Raw genomic sequence first — 19,578 nt, 5'->3', positions numbered from 1 at the left:
AAGGTGCAAGCGCAACTGGCTTTTAAAGGGAATGGGAGATGAGACTCTGATTGGTTTATTGCACGTTACACCCAAAACCTATGAATCATAAAGAGACTAGGTACAACACTTTTGGACCATTTTTTCCATTGTTAAACTTGCAAAAGTGGTTTCGGAAAGGCCTGAGTACCCCTACAGACCATGCACTTAAATAGTTGAAATAGGGGCCCTATTTTAACTACGGTCTGTAGGGGTACTTAGGCCTTTCCGAAACCACTTTTGCTAGTTGAACAATGGAAAAAATGGTCCAAAAGGGTTGTACCTAGTCTCTTAGATGTACTCTTAGAGAACCTTAGATGTTATTTCTGCAAATGTCTACAAGTAACCCCTCCTGTTCCAACCGCCCGCTCCAAGCGAGACTCGAACCCGGGTCTGCCGGCATGAGAATCGGACAGGCTAACAAGGAAGCTAAAGGCTGCAACCTCTAGCATCAGTCACTAGAGCATCTCTTGAGGTCAGTGGAGTGAGGTTTACTCGCACAGCGACTACTAGCTGGCCTCTGTTACATACGTCACAATTTCAAATATTAGCACAATGCCCACCTAAAGCAATATGTGGTGATAAAGCAATAAAGGTGAGGCTTCAGTATATTGTAGTGCTGTTACCATGTCGCAATTGTAGTAAATACATTTCTGAAACACGCTTGAGGCGTCTGTCCAATCACAGCGCACTGGATCAGCTATAGGGCTTTTAAGAGGGGTAGACTGTTTCAGACAGACTGGGAATGAGACTGCAGTGCTGCAGTAATGTACAATATATGAAAAAATATATGTTTTTGAACATTTTAAACATTAAAGTATTAAACTCATATATATATATATATATATATATATATATATATATATATATATATATATATATATATATATATATATATATATATATATAACCCAATAACAAAAAACAGAAACAACATCATATGGCGTCCTTAACAACTTTGTCATGGTTGTTGACATATATTAAGGAACATAACGTTGTTAATGTTTCCACAGAAACTGATATGTGGTGTTGTGTTAAATGACTAGCTTCCAAGATAAACACGTTCAGTGGGCTACATTCCCTGCAGGTGTAAGGCATGAAATGTTGAAATGATTAACCCACAGGTGGAAGTACCGGGGGAAGTCGAGCTAAGAGCAGGTGGGTGGATGATATGGAGACAAATGTAATGGAAAACCTCAAACACTAGAGTGGTGCATGCTTGGAGTTAAGCTTGTGTAAAAATCACTGTAATATACAAATTATACATAGTTTTAAGTCAAAAGGTTTAGGGGGTCAAGTAAATTAAGATTATTTGACAGCCTTGATTGTTTTTTAAATATTTTGCAAATGATAAGCAATTTATTTTTATTTGAACAATATTATTTTTATTAATGCACTTTGATAGGGTTTTTAACTTTAACTGCTGCTCCGACTGCTGCTTGTTTTTACATGATTTGGAAACGTGCTGTATTTCAATAACTATAACATACATGTATTTATAAAGTATATTTTAGCAACAACAAAAAATGCATCCAGTGACCTCACAGCATTTACATATGACTTTCTCTTTCATCTCTAAGTAAGAGTCTATGTATCAGCATATTGATTTTCACATCAGAAGAAGTCTAAATGTGAGCTTGGACAGTCCATGTGTTTTAGTGTCAGATTAACTCACTGGAGGATGAAGGCGATAAATGGCCTGCATTTATATTCACAGTTTCCTCACTCATTCACCACTCGGCTAACTTCAGACAGTGGCCTTTGGCACTTTAAGAGGCTATTCTCTTTGATCATGTGATCCTCACCTGTCTCTCCAGCTTGATTAATGTCTCTTAACGCTTCACATACACCTGCTCAATATAATTATTTTCTTCTATTTTCACTCTTAGGAGATGGAGAGCATAGGCTGTGTTCGGAGAGAGATGAATTAATCAATACTGTGTTGACCTCAGAGCATTGTGACCTGGTTATGTTTGGTAAATGATTTATTTCCGTCACACGTTACTGTACTTGCCTGGGCAGCCTGCTATATGGGAGCTTTATTTTGCAGACATGAGGTTTCTGAAATTTCAATAAAAATTATATGTCCTTGGGTGCAGTCCATGCGCCACGGTTCAAGGAGATGTTTGAACACGCTTCGAGATTTATATGTTGTGTTCATGGAGGGCACTAAATAGGCAAAAACAACTTGTCCTAAAGAGCCTGTGGAAATTTCCGATATGTTTGTTTTTCCGAATACAAAGTTCAAGTTTATTTAAAGGATCTGTTCTACTAAGGATGTTCTGATTGATACTGAGGTGTCAGCATGTTCCCCTACCATAAAAAAGTAAGCTGAAAAGTGGAGCAGCTAATATTATTCAGAGCCCTTAAAGGGGAGCGTTTGATTTTATTCAGAACATATAAAAGGGAAGAATGAGTCAGAACAGTTTAAAGGCAGTTTAAAAAGCAGTTTAGAGGGTTTCAATATGATAATTAGCCTGCGAAGCTAGCCTGAAAATCCAGACCCACATCAATGTGTGATGTTTGTCTGGAAACTCACCATTGACAGGGCTCAATCCGAGGGGCGGGATAAACGGCTGTCTTTCAAACTTCCTCTGCACACGATAGGATAGCGATACAACCAACCAGAGCAACGAAGGTGAAACAGAGCTTGTTGATAGATTAAACATTCGATGTATCCGGTCGGCAAAACTCAGAACACATCTTCCCTTTTTAAGAATGACTTCAGTGCCGTTCTTTGTTCTTTTCTCAGAGAAAAGCTTAACTCCAAGTCTTCCAGAGTCACGGTCTAAGCTGAAAGACTGCCGTTCGCCAGCTTCTGTGTTTACTAGAAGCACGCAAGGGCAACTCGGCTGTCGTCATTATGTTAAGCCCCACCCACCGACTCTATACACAATGTGATTGGCCTGACTAGAGTTTGGCGTTTACAGATCAGAAGGTTATTGAGAGTTGAGATGACACTCGCGGGCAGATTAGATTTGCTGCCACTAGGGCATGTCTAGATATAGGCTACTGCGAAGCCAGACCCACATTAAGATGTTTGGTCTGGAAACTCACCATTGACAGAGCTCAATCCAAGAGGCGGGATAAACGTTTGTCTTTCAAACTCCCTCTGCACGAGGATAGCGCTATAACCAACCAGAGCAACGTGACGCGGAGCTAGTTGATAGATTAAACTTCCACTGTATCCAGTCGGCAAAACTCCGAACACATCTTCCTTTCTTAAGTATGACTTCAGTGCCGTTCTTTTCTCAGAGAAAAGCTTAACTCCATGTCAGAGTGGAGGTCAAAGCAGATTCGAAAGACCGCCGTTCGGCAGCTTCTGTTTTCAAGAAGCACGTGGAATTGTCGCAATTCTGCTGTCATTATGTATAAAGCCCGCCTACTGACTCCATACACAATCTGATTGGCTTGACCAGAGTTTAGTTCTTCCAGCTCACAATCCAATGGAAAGTTGCTTGACTAGCCTAAGGTGCGTCTAGATTTCTAGCCTAGTGGATAAAGAATTTTATATTTTTATATTAATAGTATTTATTTTCCGATTATAAAATAGCATTTTTATATACATTTCTTCACATAAATCAACTCACTTAGCTTGTAAAATTTTCCATTTAATAATTTTGTACGGATCCTTCAAAAGTATGGGGGTTGGTAAGAAGTTATTGAAAGATTTCTCTTATGTTTACCAAGACTGCATTTATTTGAACAAAAATACAGACAAGAATAATATTTTGAAATATTATTACACTTTCAAAGAACTCTTTTTTATTTAAATATATTTTAAAATGTTTTTTGTTTTGTTTTTCTATGATGGTAAAGCAGATTTTTTTTTGCAGATTTTCTCTAGTCTTCAGTCTCACATTATCCTTCAGAAATCTTAAATGTGCTGTTTTGGTGTTTAAGAAACATGCTCAAAAATGCATCAACTGTAATATTTTAGTGGAAAAAAATATATTTTTTTCAGGATTTTTCCCCAGGATTCTTTGATGAACAGAAAGCTCAAATGAACAAACTTTTGTAATATTATAAATGTCTTTACTGTCACTTTTGATACATTTAATGCCACCTTGCTGATTAAAAGCACTATTTATTACACTATTATACATCTTTTTCTTCTTCTAATTTTTTAATCTTATAAAAAAATCTTACTGTCCCAAAACTTTTGAACAGTATCATTATGATACTGATTAAAATACATTAATATCCAACTAAATATGTCCCATAAAACTTCAGAAATCGAACTTTTACTTTGTTTACCCTGCCACAATCAATGTCTTGTTAGAGGAACTATAAAAATACAGGTATATGAATCAGTATACAGTATATTTAGGATAAATTACTTGTGTATTTTACTTCAGGTGCATGTTAACATTGTAAATGCTGTAAAAGAGACTAGGCCTTTTCACACCCTCGGCTGTGAAAGCAGAGCTGTGAACACTCAGTGGTCAGATTCCAGGATAGCGCTAAGAGGCCCAGAGGAAAACTATCACACTAGCTTGCTTCTAATGAGAACTTCTGAGACGAGCTGTGCCTAGACGCACTCTCTCTCTCTCTCTCTCTCTCTCTCTCTCTCTCTCTCTCTCTCTCTCTCTCTCTCTCTCTCTCTCGTGACTGTCAAAAGATAGTCTTCTGTCAAACATGTGTCCAGGATTTTCTCTGACCTTTCAACCTAAATAAGTTTTGCTACAGGGAGACAGCCTGGTTCTGTCAAAAAGAAATCAGTTTTAACATTTATTCTGACCCTGTTCTTTATTTGGGGTGCATTTCCAAAGAGAATGGTCTGTGCGCATTCCGCAAAAGCATTGCTAGCCAACTATAGTCGCAAGTTCCGTCGTTATCAATATAGTTCAACCAGTCGCATTTCCCGGAACTATAGTTCCAACGAGCATTCGCAAACAGCATCGCAAACTTGTGTGGTTGCACTTTAGCTTTGAAGGATGCAGCCTCTGAATTGAGACACACACATATATTACACACACACACACACACACACACACACACACACACATATATATAAATCTGTGTTTAAAATTATGTATGCTTTATAATTATGTATATATGTATTACATTGTATATATAAAATATATTTACAATGTAAAAACATGTATGTTAAAGCTGCAGTCCGTAACTTTTTGATGTTACTAAGCAGAACTGCATGCATCTTGAGGAAGAACATTGCAGCCGGAACTACTTCTCTCTGTTTATGTCTATGACGAGTCACGCAGTGACTGTGCTCCTCCGCAGCGGTTCCTACCAGACCGGTCTGAAATAGTCCCAATATAAACACTTTATATAATGATATAAGTTTTCAGAGTAAGATTAAAACACTATTCGCACAAAAAACACAAAAAAAGTTACTGAAAGCAGCTTTAATACACGGTAGTAAACATCAGTATAAGACACTCATTATAAAGTGGGACCAAATACCCTAATATCATTTACTTCTTTCCTGTATAGTGAACCCTGCGGCATTATACAAGGGAGTGAACGAGATAGGGATTCAAATGTCATCAAGCGAACGGCCAGGTGATTGCCGGCACTTGATGGATTACATTCAAAATTAGCGTCTGGTAAGAGGAATGAATGCTCCGGTGTAACACACTCTCTTGCCAGTGATTGATTTACTCGGCTGACGTGAGCCTGATATTGGAGTCTGGCATCGTCCCTATCTCCAACTCCATTCAGACCATTGACTGTAGATGCATGAATAGGCGGGTGTGCATTTCAGCATATTGACAACCTTGCCTGACCTCAGCTTAACTCTAGCTTTGCTCTCTACCTTGTAATACACTGCACAAGCACTCAAGGGCTCTCTTTGGAGGTACAAGTATGAGCTGTTTGATTGAGCTCTAAAAATGGTACTATTCTGCATGTATTAGCATTTAAAAAGAAAATCACTGGAACAGATGAAGCTCACACAAAGGTCAAGGGGAGGTAGAGAATTAGCAAGTGAGATATTATAGTAAAGAAGCTTTCGGTCCTGTGTCAGCAACAGCCATGCGTGACTCATTCAAATCAGGAGGGGTTTCCCTCGAACAAGGGACTCACACACATGGGATAGCTAACAGTGGTGCAGTTATACATACTCCGCATGCCTTTTGCAGCATAAAGCCTACAGTGAAGTTATTTTAGCATGCAAAAATAAACACTATCACACTTATGGAAACATGCCAGCAGCCACCAGCAGACATGACCCAGAGCTTGATTACAACCGCAGTGGGGGCAGAACATACCGCATGTATTTAAAAACAAACTATGTGCCGAGGATTTATTTGATCTCTGTTACATAATAAAGATATATCGTATGCAGAAAGTACAGCATGCCAGTCGATATGCAGCCTAGGACATGCCAGATGGTGGAAATTAATTTAATTATAATGTTGGTTTTTTTTGTGCCATTTCTGTCCACCTGTTTAATTTATTATAACAGGTTATATTTTGATCACTTGATTAAATAGAAGACAGTAGGCGGTAACCTAAAGTCTTTTATTCAAGCAGATTGTTTTATGACACAGAATGTGAATCAACTTGTTGAGGTCACGGGTTCAAGTCCCAGGAAACATTTACAGTTAAAGTGATAGTTCACCTAAAAGTGAAAATTACCCCATGATGTACTCACCCTCAAGCCATCCTAGGATTATATAACATTCTTCTTTCAGATGAATACTATCAGAGTTATATTTAAAAATGTCCTGGCTAATCCAAGCTTTATAGTCGCAGAGAATGGCAGCTCAGATTTTAAAGCCCAAAGTACATCCATCCATTATAAAAGTAATCCACACGGGGGTTAACGAAGGCCTTCTGAAGTGAATCAATTGTTTTTTCTAAGAATAAAAACCATATTTTACAGATTATAAAGTAAAACACATAGCCTGACGTGGTCATACTCAATTGTAGTCAGAATATGAGTCTGAAACTGCTCCATTGGGCTGTGATTATACAGACCAACAACCAATCAGAGCAACGAAGCGACGCATTGTCAAATGTCAACAGAGTTCAATTGCACTCTGTTGCCAAGTCCACGTTTTTTCCGCGGGTTCTTTTCTATGTCCGCGGGTTGAAGCGACTATTATGTGATATAGACCCTTGAGTGCGAATTTTAGCAGGCAACCTTGCCAAAATAACACACATTTTACACCCCAAACGCCATTTTTTCCCCGAAGAACCCCCCAAAAAGCTATTAGGGCTAGTAGTTGGCGCGTTTTGTTGTAAAAACTTGGCAACCCTGTCTGCACGCGAGCTGAAATCAGGCTGGAATACACGATCTTTGCCAGTGTTGTAAAATAATTTAATGATACACAGAGTACTTACCCAACATGATCGTCCTTTCTGAGAGAAATTGTGATGGTGAATGCATATACAAACAAGCTCTCTGTTTAGGATTCGATCAAATATAATTCTAGCCCCTTTGATGACGTGCATGATTACGTCACTGTTGATCATCTGTCCGTCATCGTCTAAAGCCCGCCCTGATGATTTCATTGGTCCAAACTGTTTCTGTTCGGGGATAATTACTACTCTATGGAGCAAAGCCAGACCGAATTGCCCGACCTAAAAAATGTGTGGGCAGGGCTAAGTTTGGCTGGCATCCAGGCTATAAAATACATGCTTTAGGATGCAATTTACGGAAAAAGTGTGACTAGCACAACAAAGTTTGCGGTTCACACCGCAAGTCCTAATGCTCAATTCTGATTATTTGCTCAGATCTGATTTGTTGTTTGGCTGTTCACATTACCTTTTAAAATGTGGCCTAAATCTGATTCCAGTGTGAACTGTTTCAGGTTTCAAACTAACCCTCATGTGCAAAAGAACAATATCAATTACATCAGACGCAGCACGCTGTTGCACTAAAGTTCGGGAGGTTATAGAGGAAGTAAGCATTTTCACTTTTATTTAAACATGTTTGTGTAATGGAAGTCATAACATTAATGAGCAGGTGCTGAAGAGGAGAAGAATGAAAAGAAAGAGAGCAAAATTGGTTATTTTGGCCTTTTGTCACCTTCCTTTGGCACTGAAGCCATGTTTTTCTGTGTCCCCGTTCTTCCATTTCATGTGCTTTAAAAAATGGAGCGGTTACGGTAGGATCCTTCTAGTTTAGCTTGAATTGAAGTATCTCCCCATATACTAATTAGGTCTAACACCTCACTCTCCCTCCACTGACTCGCTCCATCGCTGTTCTCCATATCTAGTCAAGTTTTTAATGTTACTGTCTGTGTCTGTTGTGTCTAGGGCTAACTCGCTGGTGCATAATTGTGACAAATGTCGACATAGATTGACATAAAATACACATCATATCCGCATTAAATCCGCTTTGGTTGTTCACACTGCGGCCGCATTGGAAAAAAACAGATCTGGGTCTGATTCAGGACCACATGTGTACGTGGTCTAAATCTGATTTGAAAAAATCTGATCTGGGCTAGATTTGAGTAGATTTGACTTCAGAAGATTTGAGTGACTTCTGAAGAAGTCTGACCTGGTCATTTGACCCCCAAAAAATCAGATTTGGGCCACTTTTGCCTGCAGTGTGAACGGGGCCAAAGGTCGTCAGATGTAGCGTAATGAACTGCAAGAGGCACTACACTTTCTTCGTAAGTTAAATACAGAAGGAGGTCTGCCGGAAGCTAGATATTTTACTGTATACATTTTTAAATATGGATATTTTTCTTACAAACCCATCAATTCACTTCAGAAGGCCTTTATTCGCCTCCTGGAGTTGTGTGGAGTACTTTTATAATGGATGGATGCACTTTTTGGGGCTTTACATTTTTGGCTGCCACTCACTGCCATTATAAAGCTTGGATTAGCCAGGACATTTTAAAATATAGCTTTGATTCTGATTCTCTTCTGAAAGAATACACCTACGATGGCTTGAGGGTGAGTAAATTATGGAATCCTTTTCCTTTTTAAGTGAACTATCCCTTTGATCTCACGGCAACGAATCATCTCAATCTGAGTGTGGTTTATAAGGTTTCTGTTAACACGTCTTGGGTGGAAAGAGCTGGTTGTAAAGCAGTTAAAACGAGTCCCTTCAGGTTCCTTTTTCACTGGTCAGGGCAGTCTGAGGTCACAGGTGATGTTAATTATAGATGCGCTTTGTTTTGTTTCAACCATGAGCAGTGATGACAGCAGTGGATCATGTTTACACTTGTTTCCCTCATAAAAGATTCATAGCGGAGACTGAGGCTGGACTGAGAAAGTTCCCTAAGCACATTCTCCCGAGGACACTTTGTGAACAAAGAGTAAAATAGTCCATTTTCACATGGATTTCATATTGTAAAACTTTTATCATGTGCATTGCTTAATCACAAGCAGGCATATCATGGGTCTACAAATTGTCTTTCTAAATACACGGTCACATTGTTAAAAAATATGCACAGTTGGTTAGATTAAGGGGGGCAGGGGTCATGGGCAACTCTTCTTATCCCACTCTCATTTCATAAATCGCATTTGATCCTCTTCATTAAACGAATTGATTGACACGTTTATGTTGATTTTATTAAAAAGGCACTTTATTCTTATTTGTATAATACAAGGCCGAGTGGATAACATCTGCTCACTTTCTGAACGGATTTAACTTCACAATATTTATCCATCTGTTAAATGACACGCCTAGTGACTAGCTCTTTGCCTTCATCTACCAGACATAGTTCAAAGGTCACAGAGTAACGGGCCCAATCATCCATTAAATCATTACATCATCCATTATCCAATGTAACCCACTCTGCCAGGCTGCCTAGTCTGTGTTCAGGGGCGTATGATCACATGTGCACATGGGAAATCAAAATGTGTGAAAGAGTACTAGCACAAACAAGCTGAGAACAAGCCTGTACTAGCTACACACCGGCCACGATAAGCGTAGAATCAATGGTGTCAATAAAAGCAGAGCCATATATGTCTCTGTCTATGTTTGTGTGCGTGTGTGTATGTGTGTGTGTGTGTACAGACACTGATCAGGCAGAGTGAATAACACTGAATATCTCTTCATCACGGCACCTGTTAGTGGGTGGGATATATTAGGTAGCAAGTAAACATTTTGTCCTCAAAGTTAATATGTTAGAAGCAGGAAAAATGGCCAAGCATAAGAATTTGAGTGATTTTGACAAGTGCTAAAATGTGATGGTGAGAAGACTGGATCAGAGCATCTCCAAAACTGCAGCTCTTGTGGGGTGTTCCCGGTCTGCAACGGTCAGTATCTATCAAAAGTGATCCAAGGAAGGACCAGTGGTAAACCAGTGACAGGGTCATGGGCGGCCAAGGCTCATTGATGTACGTGGGGAGCGAAGGCTGGCCTGTGTGGTTTGATCAAACAGACAAGTGGCTGTAGCTCAAATTGCTCAAGAAGTTAATGCTGGCTCTGATAGAAAGGTGTCAGAATACACAGTGCACCGCAGTTTGCTGCGAATGGGGCTGCAAAGCCGCAGACCAGTCAGGGTATGAAAACGCCAACAATGGGCATGTGAGCATCAGAACTGGACCACGGGGCAATGGAAGAAGGTGGTCTGGTCGGATGAATCATGTTTTCTTTTACATCATGTGGATGGCTGTATGTGTGTGTCGCTTGGACACTATAGTAAGGAGGAAAGCCAGAGGAGGCATATATATATATAATTTTTTTTTTTTTTTCTGCTTCTAACATATCAACTTTGAGGACAAATATAGACTTTAAAAATTGTTCCCTGTGACCGTTAGCTCAAGTGATTTGGTCTTGATATAAACCAGGCTTGGCAGTGATCGACTGTAATGGGCTCTCATCTATTCTGATTGCTGATGCTCACAGAGGATTATCTAGATACTCTCTACTCTCCAAACGAGTCTCCATCTGTCAAACATAGTGATGCCGCGTACTTATGTATTGAACACACAAATACAGATCGCATATAGTATGCTATTGAACTGAAGTGCATACTTAACATTTCAGCTGAACATCAGTTTGCATGATATGGTAGATAATTGCATCTGAAATGTGAATTGCAATGGCAGAGAGGTTGAGAAAAAAAATAGTCATTCTGGGATCCCACAATGTTTCTAATGAATATGACTATTTGAATATCTAGGGAAGACTAAGTCTAAAGCCCATTACCAAAATCAATTTTAAACAGAAAAAAAATAATGTCCATTTTTTTAGAAGCTATAAGAAAATTTGATTGGACCTGACCCAAGAAATCCTCTTTCAACCAGGCAATGCAAGATGTCTCTATGATAATGACAACAACACACGAAAGAGAATTAAGTGCACAGTCACAAAAAAGTACATAATTCAATTACTAGAAAGAATACAAACAATACAAATGGCCCTTTCTCAAAGATACGGAAATCAAACAAACAATATATTGACCTCTAAAGGCACTTTTTGGAATTCAATCAATCCATTAAATGCTTATAAATGTCACTAATAATAATGACTTTGAATTATCAATAATAGTATCATTAATTTAATATTGATTTCATTTTATTACGAGATATAATGAAAATCATGTAATTAATTTGATTACAATTTTTAATAGTTTGACAGTAAAAAAGTAAACAATGACCTAGAAACTCAACGTTGGGAATAATGTAGTGCTGATGATCTGAGATCAGAACAAATGTGAATTGCAGGATGTAACAGAGTCCAGAAAAATGGTGAGAGGATAATCTACAGTAATATTTTCAGTTTCTAATCCAGCAGTTTCTTTCCCTTATCATTTTTCTCATGCAGCTCGAAATAGAAGGACTGATAGTTCCTGCTGCTGGGAAATCCATCTTCTCATTAAGAGGATAATCCACGGTGAGCTCTGATAACGCAGATATGCATTTGCGAATTGTGTCTGACCAGCGCAAAGTATCTCGGGTGAGATCCGCGGTTCAACGTAAGGGTTCAAGAGGGTAATAAACCATTCCTCTGACAGCTACGACGTTTATTTGATTTAAAATTCCATTTTCCTAAACCTTGAGGCAGAATACACCATTTCATTATACACTACTCAATTTCTCCAGAGAATTTACTATCTCATATCTTCGTTTTGAAATGCAATGCACCAAGCATAATCTACTGTATTCAAATCAATAATTGCAGCAGTTGTTGATTAGATAACAACACATCAGTCACTAAATCTTAATGAATTAGGGTGATACTCTCATTCATCATATCATCGTAAGTGAAGTCCGTCTCTAGATAAATAAATTGCCTGTTAGGACTTGCTGTCCATGCACAGTCCAGGCGGCTCTTTATGTCCGCTCCAAAGGTCATTCTAGGCTGCTTGTGGTTAAAACCAGCTGTCCTGAACTATAAAACCAACTATCCTGAAGTCATAAGTGCATAGTAATGCAGAACTAAGTGGAAAACATGAGGTGAGATGTGCGCTCCTAACTCAATTTCAGAGTGCATCTACGGTGGGCCTGTTGGCGGGTACGCCGGAGGCCTGGCTCCGCTTTTGGCTCCCCGTCTGCTGCTGACGCTGATGCTGATGTGAGTTTGGCTCCCTTCTCTCGTACAATTCATTATTACCCTCTAATGACTGCTTTGAAAACCCATGATAAATGTATTTGTCAGAGCCACTGAGGGATCTCATATTTTACCCAGTGCACAAACTTCTTTTTAAAGACCAAACTGAAGTGGACATTAGCGAAAATAAGGACAATAGCACTGTGAAATGATAGTCAAGATGATTTTCTGTTCATTGTGCTTGCATCAGAAACTTTTACCAAAGACTAGGGCCTGGTTTCACAGACAGGACTTAGATTTAATCAGGACAATGGCCATAGCCATCTATGAGGTCACCAAGATATGGACCTCTGTATTTTTCAGAGGCATGCCATTATGCCACCTTCCTAATATTGTGTTGCTCTCCCTTTTTCTGCCAAAACAGCCCTGACTCATCAAGGCATGGACTCCCCTAGACCCCTGAAGGTGTTCTGTGGTATCTGGCACCAAGATGTTAACAGTAGATCCTTCAAGTCCTGAAATGTTGCGAGGTAGGGGCCTCCATGGATCGGACTTGTTTGTTCAGCAAATCCTACAGATACTCGATTGGATTGAGATCTGGGAGATTTGGAGGCAAAGTCAACACCTCATACACGTTGCTGTGCTCCTCAAATCATTCCTGGACCATTTTTGCTTTGCTGGAATCCTGCTGAAAGAGGCCACAGCCACCAAGGAAATACCCTTTCCATGATAGGGTGTACATGGTCTGCAACAATGCTTAGGTAGGAGGCATGTGCCAAATTAACATCCACATGGATGGCAGGACCCAAGGTTTCCGAGCAGAACATTGCCCAAAGCATCACACTGCGTCCGCTGGCTTGCCTTCTTCCCATAGTGCATCCTGGTGCTATGTGTTCCGCAGGTAAGCAACAACTCCGCTCCCCACGTGCATTGCCCATGACCCTGTCACTGGTTCACCACTGTTCTTTCCTTTGGACACTTTTGATAGATACTGACCACAGCAGAACAAGAACACCACAGAAGAGCTGCAGTTTTGGAGATGCTCTGACCGTCTAGCCACCACAATTCGGCCCTTGTCAAACTCTCTCAAATCCTTACACTTGCCCATTTTTCCTGCTTTTAATACATAAAATTTGAGGACAAAATGTTCACTTGCTGCCTAATATATCCCACCCACTAACATGCCGTGATGAAGAGAATTCATAAATTTGCCTTTCGCAGTGTCAGTAAATGGTGGGAGATGTAAGTAGCTAAACTAAACATTTTGTACTTGATAGCTGTTTTAGGATTTACATTTTTTTTAACAACCTACAAAAATAATCACTCAAACTAATAAAATTATAAGATAGTGAATGTGTAACGTTACATATTGTGAATTAATTTACTTAACTTATTTACCTAGTGTTCGTGGCCTTCAGTGAATATACTTGTCTAAGAAAATGCTTTATAAAATATAGGCTATTTATTAGTTGACCCTTTGTTTATTTTGTTCTCTGACGCAGACGAAAAGAAATTGAAAATAAATTCACTATCAGTCAAAGCTCAGCTTTAGGAGGGGAAGACACAGGGCAAGAGAAGGAGACTGAGAGAAAAAGAAAGCCTTAAAAAGAATGATGTAAATGAGGAGGGAGTGATGGAAATGAGAGAGTGATGAAATGAGGAGAGAGCAGGTATGACAAATATTCTACTGCCCACCAACATGGTTTTGAAAGCTATTTATTATAAAGAATTTTGGCCTTCAAACATCTTAAAATCCACATATGTTGATCAGCAAAATAAAACAAAAATTAGTATAATTTTATCTCACATTTTAGGGCTCACTGATTTTAAACTTCCAGCCCTGGCCAAGACTTGGGCTTTAGATAAAAAACCGGGCATTTGTATGTTTCACAGCACTCATGAGAACTGCATTTTATTAGCCATTGTGTGGTTACTTTACAAGGGCAGCTCTTAATTTCTCCTTTCGCTAAAGTAAGGTCATGTACACATGTAAACAAAGCGCAAGCAGCTCAGCTAAATAACACCTAATGGAGCTCTGGGGCTGAGTGGTGTTTGCCCATTAGATACAGTGTTTGTTCAGAGTTATCTATTTTCCATTTTATCCACAGAGAAATGATGAGTAGGACTGCATATACAATTTCAAGTTGTAAATCTCCCTGTCTTCTTGCAGTATAATCTAGCATGTAGATAGATTGAGGGAGATAGGATCATTTTATTCACCATCTGATTTATGGGCTTATGCTGCTTGTGAGTTTGATAGGTTACATGTATTGATGTATACAATATTTATTTAAACAGAATGTGAGAAATGTTTTATATGTATCGAGAAAAAACAAACAGATTAATGTTTTTGTATTTTACTTCATCTTATTATTTGTAAAATATACACTAATATGTATTTACTATTCAGTCTCTAAAGGAATTTATGTCTAACTTTCAGCAATATAAAGAGAGTAAATATGCTTCTTTCTAATATTTATGTTGATGAATATCAAATAAAGTGTCTAGTGGAAAATCTTGATTTATTTCACAGAGCTTTATTTATCAGAAAATGTACCAAATCTCTATATAAGCAGTTTTTTTTTTCTACTATTGCAACCCTTCTCCTATGAATGATGCTTGCTCTTTAATATTCTCTCTCGCACTCGGTCTCACAAAAAAAATGTATGACTATGTCTGAGTCTGGAGATTATACCTGAACATTTATCCTAAAACAAGCATCTTTTATACTGAACTACACTTTTAAACAGTACTATGGCTATATACCAAGGTACATTGAGGGTATTAATATCTTACTTTAATATACTGTATATTACGATACAAAATGATATTGTTTTTATGGTAGGATTATTATTTTTAAAAATAATGCTTGTGCCACAGTACAGAACAAAGTTACGGTCAATCATACATTAAATACCTTAAATGGACAGTTCACCCAAAAATTACAATTCCATTATCATTACAAAACTTCATGTTGTTCCAAACGTCTTTCTTCCAATGAACATAAAAGAAGATAATTTGAAGAATAGTTTTTGTACATCAAGTAAAAGTCAGTGGGTCCAAAACAACACAGGAACCCATTGACTTTCCATGTATGGACAAAAACACAGAGACAGTCTTACAATTATTATTCTTTAATGTTCCGCTGAAAAAAGAAAGCCATACAGAACATTACTGGAGCAACATGTAAGTGAATTAATTATATTCATATTTTTGAGTGAACTATCACTATAACCTCTGTGAACACTACCACAAACGAATCACAAATCAGTATAAAGAGGTTTTTCCATCACTGTAACCCCAATGAAAAGCAGAGCAATATCCCAGCAAGAAGCAATTGATGAAAGTTCCCATATAAATAGCACGTCCATAACCGACTGATATATCACACACACAAGCACGCTGGTCTGGGGGGAATAAGCAGGTGTTCGGCATGCGTAGCATGCCTAATGATCACAAACCACATCCCCATACGGAATGCATAATGTGAGCTCTGTAGAGGATAAGGGCACCACAGCATACTTAAACATCGCACAATGTTTTGGCACTGTCCTCATTTATCTGTCATTACTCTGGAAATCCCTTGTAGTCATTGAAGGGGTGGGAGAGAGCTAAATTTAGATCAGAGGAAGAGGTCCCTTGTTTAATCTGGAGTAATATAAATAGCTAAGAATCTTGTCGTACAGTAAGATTAATGCAACAGTCAGACAATGCTCAACAAGCTAAAATAGTTAAAATTCAAATTCAAGGACTTACCATTGGGAAGCTTGTGACTGTTTTCCACCAGCCAGGTAAATAAGTTGGCAAAGTTGCAGTTGCACACCCAAGGGTTGCCCTCTAACCTAACGACCCGAAGGGAGGGCAGCTGGCTCAGGGCACTCACCTGTAGCCCAGACAGGGCATTACGTTCTAGTTCTAGTTCACGCAAGGAGGTAAGACCCATAAAAGCATCTTCATTGACCATGCTCAGGTATGGGTTGTTGCCTAAGCGCAACTTAATTAGGCTCCTCGACTCTCCAAAAGTCCCTTTGGGGATCTCGGTTAGGTTGTTGCAACCGAGATCCAGGAAAACCAGCCTGGAAGAAGTGCTTAGGGTGCCCGGCTCAATGTGTGAGAGCGAGTTGTTGCGGAGGTCCAGGTAGACCAGGTCGCTGTAGAGCACAAGGAAGTCCGAAGGGATTCGTGGGATCCAGTTGTCCGCCAACAGCAGCCTCCGCACGTCCAAGGGGATCTCGTCCGGAAGACGGGTAAGTCCGCGGCCGCTACAGTCCACAGTGTGAGGGTCTGGGCAAAGGCAGGTGGCTGGACAATTTTCCCCTTGAGTCAACAAAGTGAAGGAGAGCAAGGCAAGGACAGGCTGGAGCCGGTAGACACATGGCAACATGGTCAAGAAAGAAGGGGAAAAGAGAGGGAATAGGGTTCTGGGGTGAAGGGGATCAGGGTCAGAGGGCAGGAGATTAGGAAAGGGGAGGGGAAGGGGAAATCGAGAAGAGAAATAGAGGAATCAGTGCCAGCGCAGGAGCATCCTGCCGTCCTGGGCAAGAAATCTTAAGGCTTGCACATGGAGCAGCTCGAGCAAGACGTGGACGCTGTTTTCCAAGAGATCATGTAGCAAGCAGCCCTGGAGTGATGAGCAGACTGCTGGCTTTGAAGGCACGAGGGGAGGAGAGAGAGCGAGCTGTGGGAGGGAGCACGAAAGCATGAGAGACTGAGAGAAAGGGGTGGAGAATTCAGCAGACAGAGGTAAACAGAGACCAGAGAGGCAGAATGAGTGGAAAATCAGAAGCACGGCAACGTGGAAGAGGAGGGAGGGGGGATCTTCCAGCCTCGAAATTAACCCGCGCTTGATCGAAGTCTGACACAAAAGGATTCAGCATAGAGAGGCTCTGCCATGGTGAGCAAAGAGTGAAATGTTTGCATCCCTCCATTTGTCTCTCAGCTGAGTGCAGGAATTCATGCTCGGCCGCCGACTGTTAACATGACCCTTGGCACTTTGGAGCCGTTGTAACTGAGCTGTCATGGTCCTAATGAGGAGAATTCCCACAGAGAATTATATGGCAGCGGTGCGCTCTTCCCTTCTCTTTCCTCTTCTTATCTCCCTTTCGTCTGGCTCCCGCGTGCCGTGCGATGCCCAGGCACGACTGTGTCTGATGAGAGGTTGTACAGCGCGGTTTTGCAGCTCTGTTGCTATGGTGAGGAAATCCGAATATCCACAAAGAATTTGTCGGCATGCAGATTAGAAACCGGCGTGGGGAACGGGGGAAGTCTATCAGCATGCTGGCTCACGGATTTCACTGCTTTTGTCCTGTGTTGTCGTTGTCGTTTAATATGGAGGGATGAGGAGACCATGCACTCAACACGTGATGTCACTTCCTAGTAAGATAAATGGTCACACAACTGCAACAGATTTTACTTGCATTTATGTTCTTGTGCTCTTCCACATTATAAAAATCTATCCAGGAGAGAAAAAAATTGGACCCACATAACAGATTCTAGTAATTCCCTAGGCTTGACCTTCATATGACATAAATCGATTTTCAAACCAATCCCAGAGTTTTTCAAAAGCGAGGCAAACACAGATTCAGCCCTGTTTTATTGTGTTTTACTAAACAGACATCAAAGTTAATAAGGGAAGATTCTGGATGCAAAGGGCACGTCTTCATTCATTTAGCTCTCGTCGGGCAGTTCACTCAATCATTGCTGCTTAAAGTAAAGGACAGCTAGACAGGATAAGACTCTCACACAGCTCCTTCGGCATCTCCAGACAGGCAAATGGATTTAGGGAAGCAGTATTCAGTCACGACACAAAGAAAACCAGGAAATGACATGAATTGTACAGGTGAAACATGGCATGGGGTCACAAACATGTCGGTCTGCACTCGAATAATGTTTTTAAAGTTGTGACCCAGAATGTCATATTGATTGTCACATTATATATATATATATATATATATATATATATATATATATATATATATATGTACAGTACATGACATTCAATTACACACAACTATAGAATTCACTGTTCAAACTGCCAAACTTTTATATATAAAATTGAAAAATAATTTTTTTGTTTTCAATATTTACTACCCTATTTTTTTTCCCTGTATTGAACTTACTTCTGTGAAATATGTCTGAAAAAAGGGAATAAAAAATTTGTCAAAATCAATGATTGATTGGATGTCATTATTTATGTTTTGGACTTATGAAATTCTTCCTTTGTGTGACTGGAATTTATTAGACAAATTCAATTCTATATTTACATCCAATGGGGGCATACAGTAATCCCTTTTTCATAATAAATGTGTGAGACGTTTACTATTATACACAAATTCCATTTTCATGGTTTCACTTTGGTTAACTCTTTTCCCACCAGCGTTTTTTTTTTTTTTTTTTTTTTTTTTTTAAAGCCACCGCCAGGGTTTTTGAACATTTTTACCAAAATGCAATAGCCCATAGAATATTTTGTTTTATGAATATCTGAGTATGCAATATGTAAAAAGACAGAGCTGACCCTCTTCTTTTAAACAAATAAAAAGCTGAGAAAATCACGTTTTTGTGAAAGACTGTTTCCAGATCAGATTCAGAGCAATAATCAAACACAGATGGAGGAGATGGAGTCCATCAACAGCCCTAATGCTTCACAGTCCTGTAGCTCGTCCTGGGTCCACATCTCATTCAGTAACATTAGGCAGTTTGGATTCATATGCTGTTTATTGATGATGACATGAAAACACGGATACCAGGAAAATTAGTTTTTTGGCTTGATGCGTTTTTTCATAAATAACGGAAAATTCTGTGTTTGGCGGGGAAAGAGTTAAAAGTGACTGCAAAATGAATGAATATCAATTGATATAGCATTCAGTTGCTTTCTTACCTATAACACACTGTATGTGGCCTCCTGGAAATACAGGCAGGATCTAAGGCCCTGTCCCAGATGGCACACTTTATATGCACTTTCGGTCTTGTGGACTAATGGCTGCCGCTTATGCATGAAGATATGTGGCCTCGATGCACACTTTTGCTGAGTCCGCAATGATTCCGGCTGTATGAAAGTGTGGACTCAAAACAGAGCAGTTCATACAATACAAAAAAAGTTAAGATGTATCTAGAACATTGGTCATGTCTTCATAATG

At 39.5% G+C, this 19,578-nt stretch overlaps 1 protein-coding gene and 1 long non-coding RNA gene across 3 annotated transcripts in view; one reads left to right on the top strand and one right to left on the bottom strand.

Annotated features, from left to right (window-relative positions):
• The window catches only part of lrrc38b (leucine rich repeat containing 38b), a 34,913-nt gene extending 16,546 nt beyond the window's left edge, over positions 1 to 18,367 (bottom strand). Inside the window, exon 1 of the mRNA XM_067430984.1 lies at positions 16,199 to 18,367. Coding sequence (XP_067287085.1) covers positions 16,199 to 16,826 — 628 coding nt within the window. The 5' untranslated portion in view covers positions 16,827 to 18,367. The remainder of the gene's footprint in view (positions 1 to 16,198) is intronic.
• LOC137058327 (uncharacterized) lies at positions 12,069 to 14,961 on the top strand. Of its 2 annotated transcripts, XR_010900652.1 has the most exons (3): positions 12,091 to 12,466; positions 12,867 to 13,343; positions 13,431 to 14,961. It is a non-coding gene; the product is annotated as an uncharacterized lncRNA (long non-coding RNA). The 2 variants fall into 2 exon arrangements; XR_010900651.1 differs by having other exon boundaries at positions 12,069 to 12,466; positions 12,867 to 14,961.
• Positions 18,368 to 19,578: the final 1,211 nt, after the last annotated feature.

This window comes from Pseudorasbora parva, chromosome 22, assembly GCF_024679245.1.
Source record: "Pseudorasbora parva isolate DD20220531a chromosome 22, ASM2467924v1, whole genome shotgun sequence".
Lineage (NCBI taxonomy): Eukaryota > Metazoa > Chordata > Actinopteri > Cypriniformes > Gobionidae > Pseudorasbora > Pseudorasbora parva.
This window is presented reverse-complemented; position numbering and strand designations above follow the sequence as displayed.